Consider the following 16,608-nt stretch of genomic DNA (forward strand, 5'->3'; position numbering starts at 1 on the left):
CGCTGGGAACCTTAGCTCCATAGCCTTTGCAATATGACACGCATTGTCTCGTAGTGCCACATAAACATTCTCTTTGGGTATTTCCCATATTTCAAACCTTCTTTTGAACATCACAGAGAGTGCAGCACCCATGTGCGATCCAGAGCATTCTTGGGTATGCAAGATTGCTTTCTGTAATTCAATTAAACTAAGCATACTTATAGGACTCATATCAGACGTCCATATATAAGTGGCAAAATCTATGGCAGTGACATCGTCAACAAGGAGTTTGTGCACAGGACTTTTCATAATATTATGTAGCTCAGAGAAATAACGACGATTGGCTTTGAAATCCTGTATCTTCTACAAAAGAAAATGGTTGATTGTCTAAAGTAATAACTTCCATCACCTTTGCAGTAATTGTTTGAGCTTTAGGGTTATCTTTATCAGATTTCTTTGATTTTTCAAGAAACTGATCAACAGGTTAAGCAACTGCAGTTTATGATTTTGTGTGTGATGGCACAGGATTCCCCTCTTTTGTTCTGAGAAATTCTGTATATTTGTCAGGATGGCAAATCTTCAAGTGTGAAGTTAAGTTGGTGGTACTGATATTTCGCACTTTGGTCCCTCTGCACAAGACATTAATTGAACAAGTGTTACAAATGGTATTTTTTATGAAAACTTCGAAAAAGGAAACATTTTCATGCAGTAGCTCAGCGTTGCCTTGCTTGCTTGTCTTGCTCATCTGGAACACAGTGAATGCGTCATCAAATACTGGTTTAAATTATCAGTCAAATCTAGTCATCTGTCTGATACAGATACCGTTATTTGAACCCATTATCTTCCAACACAGATATTAATCCGATATCACTGTGCATACCTATTTAATATATATAAAAACTTTTAAGGACGAGGGGATACACTTCTCACCAAGCATCAGGAGTGCTTTCTGCAGTCTTATCAGTGTGTCACTCACAATGTCTCAATGGGAGGAACGCTGGCATATTTATGATGCCGCTGCGCTTTGGTGCTCAGAGGCTCCGGCAACTTCTTCCAATTTACATCGCTCTTTTAGCTCGGTCACTATCCTTAAAATGACTGTTTGCTCTGAAGATAGTCATTTACATTATGAAATACCAGCTCAAATTGTGGATCGTGGATCCCCAGCCTAATGATACTTGTCAGCAACATTACGCTTTTTTGCAGCATGTCGTTTGCATGCACGATTAGAAAAGGTAACATATGTGCTAACAAGCTATGATGAAACAGAACAAAGTATGCATCCCAAGCTTTTTTGCAGTACATGGGTAGAGTAGCTAACTATTGTTAATCCACAACCTTCTCTCCGTTGCCAGATCCCCTGACTCTATCAAAGGCTTTGGCATTGTTTATTGCCGATGTTTTGAAATGACGATGTGAACATTTAAATAGCCCTAGTACAGATCCAGCACTAGGTGGGTATCATCTCATGGTGGCACTGACCTCTTGTTATGAATTCTCTCTTCAATCTATTGCTTGATCATCTACAGCATAAGAATGTGTGCCCTTCCTTTTAATTGTTTTGATATTAATGCTTTATTGAAATAGTTTACATACCCAAGACCAGGGTTAATTCAACTTTACATTGGAAATTCACACTGACCAGTGCCTGCCTCAAGATTTGGTTTTGGAAAATGGATCTGCTTCTTTCTAATATGTTTCTTTATATCACAAAGTTTGTCCATTTGATAGTTTCACTTTTCCTTATACATTGATATGCTTTCACATCAGTTTTGCAAAACTGAAACTACATCCCCTGCAGATTTCATCATCCTACATCTGAAGCTCCAACATCAACATGCAGCACAAGTTTGTTTTTGAAAAGGTTATATGAGGAGATGATATGTCATTGTCAGGGAGCTTAACTTAGGGCTAACTGTCTGTTGATGGCAATGCCTTTCAAAAGGAACTTGGTCAGAATGGATTACACTATCATTGTCCAACTAAATTATCCAAACATCATCCAAGTGTTACTCAACAGACACAACAGTGAACACTAGAAGTGCACACTAACTGCACCAACCCACACAGTTGCTAGGTGACAGCCATAATAAATAATTTCACAGGTCACACCATCACATTACATTTTAAAAAGCGAACCAGAATACAACACAGAAAGGTTTAGTGGGATGAGACTAGTAGTTTTGTACATACTGAGTCACTGTATAGTAAATGCCCCAGACAAGAGCTCATACATCACTGTGAAAACTGTTCAAATTTACAGTAAATTTTTCTCTTACTGGTCTCTCTTATGTAGAAGGTGAATATACTAGGACCACTTTGGGGCAGGGGGTATCCATTCCTCTTGAGCTTATATCATGGCACATGCTGGCTATACAATTATGATAATACAGTAAATCAATGCAGGTTATGGTGGTGGCAGGAAGGCTCTTGGGCTGGCCCAGAAATTTCTGAGATGCCCAGAGGGCTGACACATTGTGATGACTAGAAAATTGCAGCTGCAGAGAGAGAGCTTCAAATTGTGGCCAAGCCACTATATGAGCATCCTGCAAATTTCCATACATATCCAAAAAGTTATGTACTTTAGAATATTTAAATGAGGGTCTGTGTTGCTTCATGCCTTGTACCTGATCCTACCACGTTTACAGAAAATGCTTTTTGAGGCTTTGGGATGTGGAATTTACACACACCAGAGTACTCAGAAAAACTCACATGGACCCAAAAAAGTATGCAGGCTTCACACTCCTAGATGAGACATTAACACTAATCACTGTGCCACGATGCTACACATCTCCTGCTTATGCCCTTTCTCCTATGACAAGGAGTCCCCTAATGACATTTGCTGCAGTTACTCAAACAGTTTCCAAATGCATAAAGATCAATCAAATATATGTGATATAATAGTAAACAAATCTTATCTGTCAGGTAAAATCATGTGCTTTTTATTCATTTTTCAACAGTGTATGTCAAGCCAGTATTTTAGAATTTCAGTTTGCTCCATTTGTAACTGAATGGATGTATGATGTTTCACTTTTATATTTTTTCATTGCCACCAGGATGTTTTTTTCCTTTGAATATTTTCCTTGACTGAAAACAATCTTCTTCAATTACTGAAAATTTAAAAAAAAATTAATGAAGAGTAGATGTTACAGTTACCCACTGAGCCTACTTGTTTTCAGGACCTAGCAATTCCCTAAAGACAGCAACACTTTATCTGTGATTAGATCCCTGCAAATTGTGGGGCAGAGCTGAAAGCAAGCAAATTGGAGTAAATTATGCACCGAAATGCTCAAATGTCAGTTTAGAGGAAAGATGTATCTTACCCCCCCACCCCACCCCACTGACTTTTTGATGTGAGAAGCTGAAGACAATACCACCAAGACCTTTCCAGGTGGCAGCTGTGTTTTTGCAGCTGGTAATGTTATAAATTAACCGCTTTGCCCTGTCCAGCAGGCAACAGGTCAGCCATGGAACTGAACACACCTTGCAGTGGGTTAGCATTCCTCAGTTTCCTCAAGGAGTTATTCCAAGTAGCATAAAAGTAGTACTACAGAATTATCCGTAACCTTACGGGGGAAAATGAAGGAAAACTAGAAGCATTTATGAAGCTCCTATGTAGGTGTGATATGGTTTTCATTTTAGCAGAACGAACATTTTGTCACGGCCCGAGCCTTTTTGTCACGGCCTTTGAAAGAGAAGCATGTTGCATTCCAAAAAAAAAAAAATCGGGCATAGGGATCAAGGAGGGCTACCCTTTAAAAGGAGCAATGATGACTTAGGGAGTATTGTAAGCAGTCATTTAGTAAACATAAAGTAGTAAGTACTCTAACAATGTAGGACTTTTGCGCTCATAGGAGAGGTGTATATTTGCACCTCTGTTTGACCTTTACTTTTGAATAGATCTTCACAGGAGAGAAGCTCCAAAAGTCTGCATGGGATGCAAATTTAAATCCAAGTATGTCCATTACGAAGTGTCCCAGTAGCTAGAATAGACATTTGTCAGGTTGCTTGTTGCAGGCCATTTCTTTTATCACATTATATGAATGCCTTTACGGACAGCCCAAAAACTCCTGCTCCAGTCCCCATTTGACTTCATATAAGTGAGTTTCGATTAAATGAAGTAGTAAATTCCACATTTGAAGGAAATCATGATGGCCTAAAATGTTATAGGGCTGCCCCTTGCGCACACTGCATTTCTTATGCCTGGCTATGTCCTGTGGTAGTGGTATTATCTGATCAGTGCTGCTGCTGAGGCCTGCTGCTGAGCCTACCAAGGTGGTAGACACCTATCCTTTGAACGGGACATATATGCGTATTCACAAATGGACATTAAACCACCAACCTGATAAGTTATCTTTGAATTGGAAACCATGGAGGGCAGTCAGAGCCCACACAAGAGGTGTGTACATTTAAAATGCCTCCTTTGAAATAATAAATTCAAAAGTCCTATATTTATATAAGATTCATCCATCTATCCATCTATTTCTTACACCTGCATAGTATTTGATGGAGCCCATCCCAGCAAGCACTGGGCACAAGTCAGAAACAATTCCTTGACATTACTCCAGTCCATTGCATTCACGCACATATCAGGGAACTAATTTAGCAACAATTCATCTAACCTGCATGTCCTTGGACTGTGTAAGGAAACCAGAGCACCCGCAAAGACACCCATTGAGACATGTGGAAAAGACACAAACTCCACACAGGAAGCATGCAGAACCTTAAACCTAGCGTCTTAGTTGACAGACAACAGCACAACCACTTCATCACTGCACCAGCATACCATCTATTTACATAGCAATTGTGAATTCAAATATCAACACTGCATGCCTTTGTTACCCAATCATATTTGCATAATTTATTCCATTGAAGTGCATATAGTGAAGTTTGTTAAGGCTAAATCCTTACATGTAACATGGTGAATAATCTTTCAGTGCATTTTTTTCTGCACTGTATAAATAGAGAGATACATTATCACTGTTCACTGACACTGCAAATGGAGCACTGTGGGCCTGGCAGTTTGCCCAGAGTCAGGTGGAGTCTGAGCAGGAAGACTTTTGGTTTAATGGTCCATTTGCTTGGCCACAAGGGGGCCACAGTGCGTTGTATATTAAAAGCTTTGGGTGATCACTATGAAAACTTCAATAAAAAGATATAGGAATAATAATTTATTTACTGATTCTATATTGGCCCTAGTGTGTGCTTGGTGTGTGGGTGTGTTTGTGTGTGTCCTGCGGTAGGTTGGCACCCTGCCCAGGATTGGTTCCTGCCTTGTGCCCTGTGTTGGCTGGGATTGGCTCCAGCAGACCCCCGTGACCCTGTGTTCAGATTCAGCGGGTTGGAAAATGGATGGATGGAAACAAAAAAACCTGCAGGGGTTTACCACCTCTCTTATTAAAGCAAGCTGTTATTCAATTTCCCAGTTTCTATGTTTTGGTGTCAATCCTAACAAAACTGTGTTTGCCAATTTTTTATTAGATAGATAGATAGATAGATAGATAGATAGATAGATAGATAGATAGATAGATAGATAGATAGATAGATAGATAGATAGATAGATACTTTATTAATCTCCAAGGGGAAATGACAGTGTATTTATGCACATTACATACAGTGTAATCATTGCCATGATTTTCATTCTACTTTTCCTGGTGTTGTAAGCCCTTAATTATTATTGAGCCCGGTGGCAGACATGGCAAGGTGGAGCCCTTCAATATTCTAATTTGTTTGCCCACTGTGTCAGTCTTCTCACTTTTAATTGTCATCGTCACTGACCTTGAATTGGATTAAATGGCTTCACAAATGCAGTGTGAGGAGATATCATACTGAGCTACTGTTTTTACATTTTTCATTTTTTCAACATTAGTACTTTGGGAAGCACTATTCCATCTCACATGATTCGTGTACACATTTATATTAGTAATTAGCTCTTCAATTTCCTGCTATATTGATAAGTAAGAACTTTTATTTTTTACTTAATTGCTTTTAAACTCATTGACTGAAATGCAGTTTTTTTACTAGAGCCTATTCTTTCATCTCAATTCAGTTTTATACAAAGTAAACACAGCATGAAGGCAAAACAAATTTTAATTCACGATCCATTTTAATCTGTGTTACACTGGGATAGGACAGAAGACACAGTTCTTTGCAGGAAAGCAAAATCATTTACTGTACACTACCATGAGCGGTGAGCACTATGGACCAAACTGTGACAAGCAGTTCTGTTCTATTGGGTTGAGTACTCCTTTAATATACATTCATTTATTTTAGCAATGCTTCACAAGTGAATTTCAGCTAATTGGTGCCTGTACTCATTCTAGTTAAAATTAGTATAAGCATATAATGGATATTTTATTATTATATACATATACTACATATACACTTTTTATTAAAGGGTTTTCCAGCTGCTAAGGAGTTGATAGGGTATTCACATCACCAAAGTGGTATAAGCCAAGGTGAAGTCCTGCATAAGACATTTGCAGCAGCAGGAAAGGTCATGCACACAAACATATGGTACAGTATGGGCCACTAGACATCTGTAATCTAACTAGAAATGGGGCACTAGTACAGGAGAGGGAGACATGTGACATGACATTACACAGACAAGATTCCTCTGCATCGGCATTATGAACATGGGGTTTTAGGTTTCCTTTCATCCTATGAATTTTTCATCTTAAAATCTTTCTACTGTTAGATGGCCCTTTACAGGGTGAAAGTCTCCTTTTTGATCGAGGTTGAAGCATCCATTTTATAATTTTGAGAGCTTGGCAAGTCATAATAAAATGTACACTTTTGGAACACCTTGTATACTTCAGAGTATACACAGTTAGCAGCCCTAATGTCTCAGTTTGGAATGAGATATAACAATAGATTACTGTAGATTTAAACCTGTAAATTAAAAGAGCACTACTGAAATGCACTTTTTAGAACATGCATTACTAACCTCGCAGCACCCGAAGGAGCAGGTGAGTTTATAGCTTGTACCATATCAGTAGTAAGGGCGTCTAGTAGGCTTGTGATAAACTCATGTTTCTTTCCATCCTGACAACCTGAAAGAGTACATAAAAGTCATGAGTTAGAACATGTGCTTTTGTTTCATCCTTTTCTCTAAATACTGAAACAAGTCAGGCAACTGGAAGAAATAAAAGACGAACTAGAAGGTATGAGTTTTCTTCTTGGAAACTCAATTTAATTGCTGGCCAAACACAAAGCATACTTTTATATAAACATCGCACTGTACCTATAGTGGTACATAACAGTTAAATATGGACGACTCAAAACAAATCCTAGAATGCAATAGTCCTGCAAACTGAAAATGCAGCTGGTATGTTAAAGAGTGCAAGAGCACCTCTAGATCCTCCCTCTAAACATTAAGAAGAAAGCAATGCTAGACCACCATCTAGAGAGCTGTTGGTTTTAACCTCATGAAGCATAATGGGTGATGGACTGAATGGCAAATGAAAATCAACAGACTTGGTTTTGCTAAAGTCTTAATTCAGAATACCAAGTCAAGAGTTCTCACCTAAACAAATCCTTGTGCTTTGGTCATGTTCCTCCTGTTTAGAAATACTTTGTCATGGGGTGATGTAAACAAATAAAATACAACACATTTCAAAATGTGGTGGATTTTTAATACAAAGCCTGTTCATTCAGCTGATAAAAGTACATTTGCATGTTTATATCTTTTTCAATAATTCTATACATATCAATTTACATGGTAAATTACAAGAAAGAAAGAAAATTATATTAATATTAATGCATATTATTATTATTTCATGTATTATTAATTTTTCTTCTGTCTTGCACCCACAGATTAATTGCAGTGGTCTATGAGCTCGGGACGATCCCCTGCTGATCTGGTCTTAGTGCACATTCCCAGTAACAAGATGAACTTTCAGGATTAGCGGTATTGCAGTATGCCCCGGTGCTGTGGACTAGCAGTGGGCTGTTTGGAGTCAGAGAACGGTAACAAACTTGTGTACTAACCTGGACCACTTCATCAGAAGGTTTAAAGGACTTGGTAAGGTAGGAAATGTGGTTATGTTACAAAATGAATTCTGAATGTATCAGAGAGGCTGCTATGGACATGAAAAATAACTTTTATGTCGTTAAAAAATAATGGAAAACATATTTTACATTTAGAGCAGCTACTTTGCCCATCTTCACCAAAGAAATATCCTACTTTTCTGTAAACAATTCTTTTTGTCCCCCCACCAGGGCTATTATTAGTTCACTGGAGCTGCTTACTCTTGAATTTGCTAGATACACTTAGCCATGAGTAAAACATTACTTCTATAGAGCAATTCTTGCTTTTTGCAGTGACTTGGACTTTGCTGATGGTCACTGCAAAACACAACTTTACAGGAAAATGTATTGATTTGAATTCAAATACGTAGTCAGTAGGAATAATGGGAATTCTGTGTAGAAATATAATTTCACTCTGTAGCACATCCTGTAAAAATAGTAGCTTCAATCAGATTTGAATGTAACAGTTTGATTTGTAAACTAGTACTATTCTAAAATTTTGGAGGGGTTAGATTAAAAGCAGTATACACTGAATTGTGGTTTATTTTAACATATTAGATACAGCTTTGATGTTTATAGACTGCACATTTGTGTGGGCCAGGTTAATAATTAAACTTTTTAAGCACTGTACAGAAAAGAACAGGTAAAAACAAATGTTCAATGTTTACCTCCTCCTCATTTTGTCCGTGGCAAGCTCCTTTACTGAGTTGCACAAGTGTTTAACGTGAGCAAGGCACTGCGTCGCTCCTGCTGTGAGTTCTACCCAGGATGCAGGGTAGCTGCCCTTTTTCTCTCATTAGCATGAACCCCATTACACTGTGTGACCACAGCAGAGGTGAAAAGGGGTACACTGCCTAGGAATACCCCACTCACTACATCTTTTATTACCAACAAATACAGAAATAAAATTAAAAAAAAAAACACAGGTCGACTACTTTTTCTGTAACACCACCAAACCTCAATCACATTAGTCAGCATTTGAGATTTTACGGTATTTAGTTTTTCTATGTGGCAGTTTTTTTACCTCTAAATATTAGTATATTGATATATAGAAAAAGAAGAGAAAAACAGAAATAGTTACATGGTGTAAGAAATAGAAAAATATGAATCAACATAAATTTTAGGGTTAATCTTCAGTAAAAAGAAATCAATGTTAGGCCCCTAATTATGTATAGCAGCACTCCATTAAATAATTGCTGGCGCACCTTCATTTAAGGGGCAATGAATCATATGGCCAGCTGAGGAAACCAAGGAGAAACATAGGGCTGAAAAAAAGACTAGCTGCAGATTAGTTAAACTTGGTATTGATCTTGTTTAACCGTTTACTGCAACAGCACTTCGACCAGAGGATCAGCTCCTCTTAGTAGCGTACTACGCAGTCTGGTCTTGATCTGCTGCTATGTGAGGCACATTGCAGCTGACACCACCTTTCAGCTACTCTGTATCTGCATAAAATGGTGAATAAAAATGCATTAAAATACATAGGAAAGTGTACCTACACAAGTCATCTGTCAAGATGTCACAAAGCTCACAGACACTAACATTTGTAAGATTGAACTTTTTTAAAAAAAACCTATAAATCCAATATTTTCCTAATCTATAGCCTCTTTCAAACCACTGACACAAAGGTTGATGGAAATATACAGCACATAAAAATAGAGACAAGCCTCCAGCAAAGGACACATTAAATCATTGATCACACCGAAAAAATAACAGAAATTAGACAAAATGTAGTTTAACAAATGCAAGTCCTGATTAATAATGTTCATAAACCTTATCCATCCACTGTTCTATTGCATGGTCCTTGTCTCTAAATATTAATATTTGTTGTTCCCTTGAGTCTTACTTCCCTGAGTCAGGTATTTTCAGGCTTTTAACAGATCAATGGACAAACTCACAAACTTTATCAGTAACAATAATAATAAATATTAGTAGGTGAGTCTAAATTGGCCCCAGGTAAGTGGCCAGAGAGTTCCTGCCTTGCACCCCAGCAATATTAGCCATATAAGATTTGGCAGTTCACCTACCTAGCAGAAGCTTGAAAAGCACAAGCCTCTTTATTTTATATATACTTTATTGTACTTTGGGCAGTGAGAGGTAAACTCTGCTTTCCTCCCACATTCCAAAGACAAAAAAGGTTATATAAAATAAAAAAGAAGCTTGTGTTTGAGAAGCCTCAGCTGTCTGCACTCTTGACATCTGAAGTGGCACTTCTGTTCAGCTCTGCGGCATTGTCAGCCAAACAGGAAGGAGCACAGTTATGATTTACACTGCTCTACTCTCACAGCACATCACCCATACTGCTGATTCAGCAAATAAATTAGGAGGAAAAAAATTCCTCCTAATGCATGCATAACACTACAAGGTGACATCAAGAGGCTCTAGCTAAAGGTACACAGGCCTTTAACTTTAACTTTTACGACTTGTGACACTGAACACCTACACTAGCACCTTTTAAGTGTCCAGATGGGAGGCTTTAACAGGCAGGTGAGAATTCAACCAGTGAATTTTTCTGCTCTAATTGTGTCGGCAAATAAGAACTTCAAAAGGCACAATCTAATAAGCCCAATCTCACCCCTCAAGTTTGGCTCACGGTGAGTGGAAGAAGGGTCCGTGGGACACCAGGTGAATGCAATTAGTGCTGCTGATACAGCAGATGCCTACAATGAATGTGTCACTGCATCTGCAATTGAGTGTTAAACTGGATGTCCTTACATGGAAATGCTCAAACATTCCCAGCTCCAAATGTTTGTGCAGGGAACTGAAACATTCTCAGCCTTTGATTTGCTTTAAATTGAGGTTACGAACATCTATTGGATGGGCCACTTAAAAATAAGACAGTCAAAAGACGGCAGTCTAAAATGCAAAAGCAGTAAAACCTATGATGGGCAGTGTGCTTGTGATTTTTACTCCTTGAGTGGCAAAGTAAAGGAAAAAATGAAGGCTGGCATCTGGCCAGAAGGCAAAAGAGGAAAACTCTTTATGAACTCAGCAGTTCAGACTTCAGAGCAGTATTTTTACTTTACAAGCAGTTTTATACTCTGAGAGGTAGCCATTCTCCTATAACTGTAATTCTATAATTACTTTCAATCTTTCCAAATTCTCCTTGTTAATTTTTGCCATATTTAGGAGAACCATGTAAACTGCAAGGAAAGCACCAGTATTGAAAACTAATTTATGATTTTTTTTTAATGAATAACCTAAATACCGGGCAGCATGGTGGCGCAGTGGTAGCATTGCTGCCCTACAGTAAGGAGACCTGGGTTCACTTCCCGGGTCCTCCCTGCATGGAGTTTGCATGTTCTCCCCGTGTCTGTGTGGGTTTTCTCCGGGTGCTCTGGTTTCCTCCCACAGTCCAAAGACATGCTGGTTAGGTGCATTGTCCCTAGTGTGTGCTTGGTGTGTGTGTGTGTGTGTGTGTGCGTGTGTGTGTGTGTGCCCTGCGGTGGGCTGGCGCCCTGCCCGGGGTTTGTTCCTGCCTTGCGCCCTGTGCTGGCTGGGACTGGCTCCAGCAGAACCCCATGACCCTGTTTTAGGATATAGCGGGTTGGAGAATGACTGACCTAAATACCCTCAGAGTATGATTTTAATCATACTTTACTGAAAGTATTGCTGCACAAAATTGACAAAAGGAACCACAGAGAGGGGTGCAAACTCAACTGAAAGCAGGCACTTCTGTAATGATATGGTTGTTGATGGGATCTTGTTAGCCTTAGAGTCTCATGCTTAAGGTAATGTGTAGAAATGCTGGGCAGCCCCCTTATGTTCACTACAACATTAATCAGCAAGAGATCATTCTGAGAGCTGATGTTCATATGGTTGGATTTCGAGGCAAAGGACAACCTGGATATACAGTGGTGTGAAAAACTATTTGCCCCCTTCCTGATTTCTTATTCTTTTGCATGTTTGTCACACAAAATGTTTCTGATCATCAAACACATTTAACCATTAGTCAAATATAACACAAGTAAACACAAAATGCAGTTTGTAAATGGTGGTTTTTATTATTTAGGGAGAAAAAAAAATCCAAACCTACATGGCCCTGTGTGAAAAAGTAATTGCCCCCTTTGAACCTAATAACTGGTTGGGCCACCCTTAGCAGCAATAACTGCAATCAAGCGTTTGCGATAACTTGCAATGAGTCTATTACAGCGCCTGGAGGAATTTTGGCCCACTCATCTTTGCAAAATTGTTGTAATTCAGCTTTATTTGAGGGTTTTCTAGCATGAACCGCCTTTTTAAGGTCATGCCATAGCATCTCAATTGGATTCAGGTCAGGACTTTGACTAGGCCACTCCAAAGTCTTCATTTTGTTTTTCTTCAGCCATTCAGAGGTGGATTTGCTGGTGTGTTTTGGGTAATTGTCCTGTTGCAGCACCCAAGATCGCTTCAGCTTGAGTTGACGAACAGATGGCCGGACATTCTCCTTCAGGATTTTTTGGTAGACAGTAGAATTCATGGTTCCATCTATCACAGCAAGCCTTCCAGGTCCTGAAGCAGCAAAACAACCCCAGACCATCACACTACCACCACCATATTTTACTGTTGGTATGATGTTCTTTTTCTGAAATGCTGTGTTCCTTTTACGCCAGATGTAACGTGACATTTGCCTTCCAAAAAGTTCAACTTTTGTCTCATCAGTCCACAAGGTATTTTCCCAAAAGTCTTGGCAATCATTGAGATGTTTCTTAGCAAAATTGAGATGAGCCCTAATGTTCTTTTTGCTTAACAGTGGTTTGCGTCTTGGAAATCTGCCATGCAGGCCGTTTTTGCCCAGTCTCTTTCTTATGGTGGAGTCGTGAACACTGACCTTAAGTGAGGCAAGTGAGGCCTGCAGTTCTTTAGACGTTGTCCTGGGGTCTTTTGTGACCTCTCGGATGAGTCGTCTCTGCGCTCTTGGGGTAATTTTGGTCGGCCGGCCACTCCTGGGAAGGTTCACCACTGTTCCATGTTTTTGCCATTTGTGGATAATGGCTCTCACTGTGGTTCGCTGGAGTCCCAAAGCTTTAGAAATGGCTTTATAACCTTTACCAGACTGATAGATCTCAATTACTTCTGTTCTAATTTGTTCCTGAATTTCTTTGGATCTTGGCATGATGTCTAGCTTTTGAGGTGCTTTTGGTCTACTTCTCTGTGTCAGGCAGCTCCTATTTAAGTGATTTCTTGATTGAAACAGGTGTGGCAGTAATCAGGCTTGGGGGTGGCTACGGAAATTGAACTCAGGTGTGATACACCACAGTTAGGTTATTTTTTAACAAGGGGGCAATTACTTTTTCACACAGGGCCATGTAGGTTTGGATTTTTTTTCTCCCTAAATAATAAAAACCATCATTTAAAAACTGCATTTTGTGTTTACTTGTGTTATATTTGACTAATGGTTAAATGTGTTTGATGATCAGAAACATTTTGTGTGACAAACATGCAAAAGAATAAGAAATCAGGAAGGGGGCAAATAGTTTTTCACACCACTGTATAACTAAAACAAAAAGGCAGAGACAGATTCACAGTTAGTAGCCTTGCAAAGGTCAGATACAAAAATATAATTTTTACTGGGTACCAAAGCCAAAACGCAAGCTAGAAGTCATAATTCAGATAAGATGACACTGTAACCATCAATGGGCACTGTAAAGACATTTACAAAAATTCAGTGAATAAGAAAAAAAGCTTAATCAAAACAACAATAAAAGAAAAAAGCAGCTGATAGAAACATACAAAAATTTCAGAAAGGTACATTTGGAATCCATCACAAAATGAGAGATGAATGTTGAGTCAAGCGTGTCAGAATTCTCAGAGTTATGTTTTATAAGGCAACCATGAGAGTTGCTGGGGAGTGAGATGCAAAGACATTGTTAGCTGGTGCTACTGTGAATGAAAGTGCAAACTCACTGAAAGTTAAGTCTGTGCTGCCCTGATTCAACTTGTAAGGAAAGTAAGACAAACAACTCTGGATTCACTAAACTCAAATGTTAACTTTAGGAGGGAGCAGTAAGTGGACACTCCATTAAGCTTTGCCAAGGATACTATGGCTGGGTTGTAGCTCTGGGTTAAAGCTCTTACTGGACCTAAAAGAGCAGTATTCAAGATAAGAAGGTGAGGTAAATAACAAAATATACACAGATTGCTTTCTTCCTCTGGTGAAGCCTTTTTTTCTTGGTGGAAGTTGGACCTTTTCAGGATGAAAATGGCATAAGTGGGCAGTGGGCTATACAAACGAGTGATGTAAACCACAAAACAATGTTTAAAGTAATTTAAACTAGCTGAGCACTTATGACTGACCTAGTGACAGTGTTTGACACAACATGCTCTACTATTTTATTCAAGATAGCTAATTTCTAATGAGAGTAGTGTGTTCTACTCCTTTAAAACCATGTTAAGAATCTTGACAAACACTCGCTATGACAGTTTCAAAGGTGTTTCCTTTATTTGGTTAGATACCTGAATATCACAGTGCGACAGCTGACAGACACTTTAATATCAGCTTCTGCCTGACTGGGCCCTTCTTTAGGATGCTGCCTCCGCATCTTATCTGATAAAATGATTAATCACAAGTCAAGGGACATCCCAGAGATCAGTCACCTAGCTACCATCTAATTACCTAAACTCAAACAAAGAGCTGTAACTCAAAGACTGGCAACCTTGATGGACAAAAAGCATTGGTTTATGTACACATAAGAAACCAATAGCAAAACCTCTCTGTCTTCCTTTAACACAAGAATTACCAAAGCCTACGAAAAAAACTCATAATCCAAGGCCACCTTAAATCCCTTCACACCTCTCCGTCAGCATCTTTTGTGTTGTAAATATGTCGATCAGCAAAAGCAGCCTGCTATCCCATCTCCCCACCAACACAGAAAGGGCAGAAAGTTCTCTCAGCTCAGGACTGTTTACCTGCATGTGAGTTGCCTTGAGTTGTGTAGGGTAAATAATATATCGTTATTTGGAATACATGCATTTCATGTGTGTTCCGGGTCTACAACAATCTATGTAAACACATCATTAAAACAGAAACGTTTTTCATATTTTAGTAATAATTGACAAAATGCAGAAATGAAGCGTATAATGTGTGAAGCCTGAAGTCCAAATATCAAATCAACACTTTCACAAAAGGTACAAGTATAACAAAACAAGTGCACTTTTATTCAAGAATATAACCGAAGAAAAAGAACTCGCGTTGGGTGCAGTATTGACACGCTCTTAATACAACCACTTTGGTGGTGCAGCAGTAAGAACTACCAGCTCGTAATCAAGACATTCATGGTTCAATCCCAGACACCTCCGTTTTGAGAAGTGAACTGCTCTTATTCTTACTATTATAGAATAAAAACATACATTTGATTTAAGTCTGTAACAGTCGATGTAAATTTATGGTACTTGTAAAGGTGAGCATTATTTTTTTTAATATTCAGTTTTATTCTCACAGTCACGTTCACCCCAATCTGACACTGCTGTTTTCAGATAAAGACAAGCTATAGCAGAGGTGAATTCAGATGAGAGCAAGGGTTTGAATATCCACTCACATATAATAACAACGCAGCTGCATCTGGTGTAAAGGCAAAAGACGGCACCAATTGGATGTAGCAACAGGTCTGTCCTGCCAGTCAGTCTGCCCCATATCTGTTCTTCAAAGAAAAAGCAGGGCTTTCAGAGCTCAACAAGGTATCGTGAAAAGTCCTGTTTGTGACTATGGTTTGTGATGGTCTTTACAGTGCATCCGGAAAGTATTCAGAACACATCACTTTTTCCATATTTTGTTATGTTACAGCCTTATTCCAAAATGGATTAAATTTATTTTTTTTCCTCAGAATTCTACACACAACACCCCATAATGACAACATGAAAAAAGTTTACTTGAGGTTTTTGCAAATTTATTAAAAATAAAAAAACTGAGAAATCACATGTACATAAGTATTCACAGCCTTTGCTCAATACTTTGTCGATGCACCTTTGGCAGCAATTACAGCTGCAAATCTTTTTGAATATGATGCCACAAGCTTGGCACACCTATCCTTGGCCAGTTTCACCCATTCCTCTTTACAGCACTTCTCAAGCTCCATCAGGTTGGATGGGAAGCATCGGTGCACAGCCATTTTAAGATCTCTCCAGAGATGTTCAATCAGATTCAAGTCTGGGCTCTGGCTGGGCCACTCAAGGACATTCACAGAGTTGTCCTGAAGCCACTCCTTTGATATCTTGGCTGTGTGCTTAGGGTTGTTGTCCTGCTGAAAGGTAAACCGTTGCCCCAGTCTGAGGTCAAGAGTGCTCTGGAGAAGGTTTTCATCCAGGATGTCTCTGTACATTGCTGCAGTCAACTTTCCCTTTATCCTGACTAGTCTCCCAATTCCTGCCACTGAAAAACATCCCCACAGCATGATGCTGCCACCACCATGCTTCACTGTAGGGATGGTATTGGCCTGGTGATGAGCAGTGCCTGGTTTCCTCCAAACGTGACGCCTGGCATTCACACCAAAGAGTTCAATCTTTGTCTCATCAGACCAGAAAATTTTCTTTCTCATGGTCTGAGAGTCCTTCAGGTGCCTTTTGGCAAACTCCAGGCGGGCTGCCATGTGCCTTTTACTAAGGAGTGGCTTCCGTCTGGCCACT

At 39.2% G+C, this 16,608-nt stretch overlaps 1 protein-coding gene across 5 annotated transcripts in view; it reads right to left on the bottom strand.

The window, feature by feature from the left end:
• The window catches only part of smoc1 (SPARC related modular calcium binding 1), a 228,174-nt gene that overhangs the window by 45,122 nt on the left and 166,444 nt on the right, over nucleotides 1–16,608 (bottom strand). For all 5 annotated transcript variants that reach the window (XM_051920077.1, XM_051920076.1, XM_028821148.2 and 2 more), the window contains exon 10: nucleotides 6,926–7,031. In XM_051920077.1, the coding sequence (XP_051776037.1) occupies nucleotides 6,926–7,031 (106 nt within the window). The remainder of the gene's footprint in view (nucleotides 1–6,925; nucleotides 7,032–16,608) is intronic.

Source organism: Erpetoichthys calabaricus, chromosome 16, assembly GCF_900747795.2.
Source record: "Erpetoichthys calabaricus chromosome 16, fErpCal1.3, whole genome shotgun sequence".
NCBI classification, from domain to species: domain Eukaryota; kingdom Metazoa; phylum Chordata; class Cladistia; order Polypteriformes; family Polypteridae; genus Erpetoichthys; species Erpetoichthys calabaricus.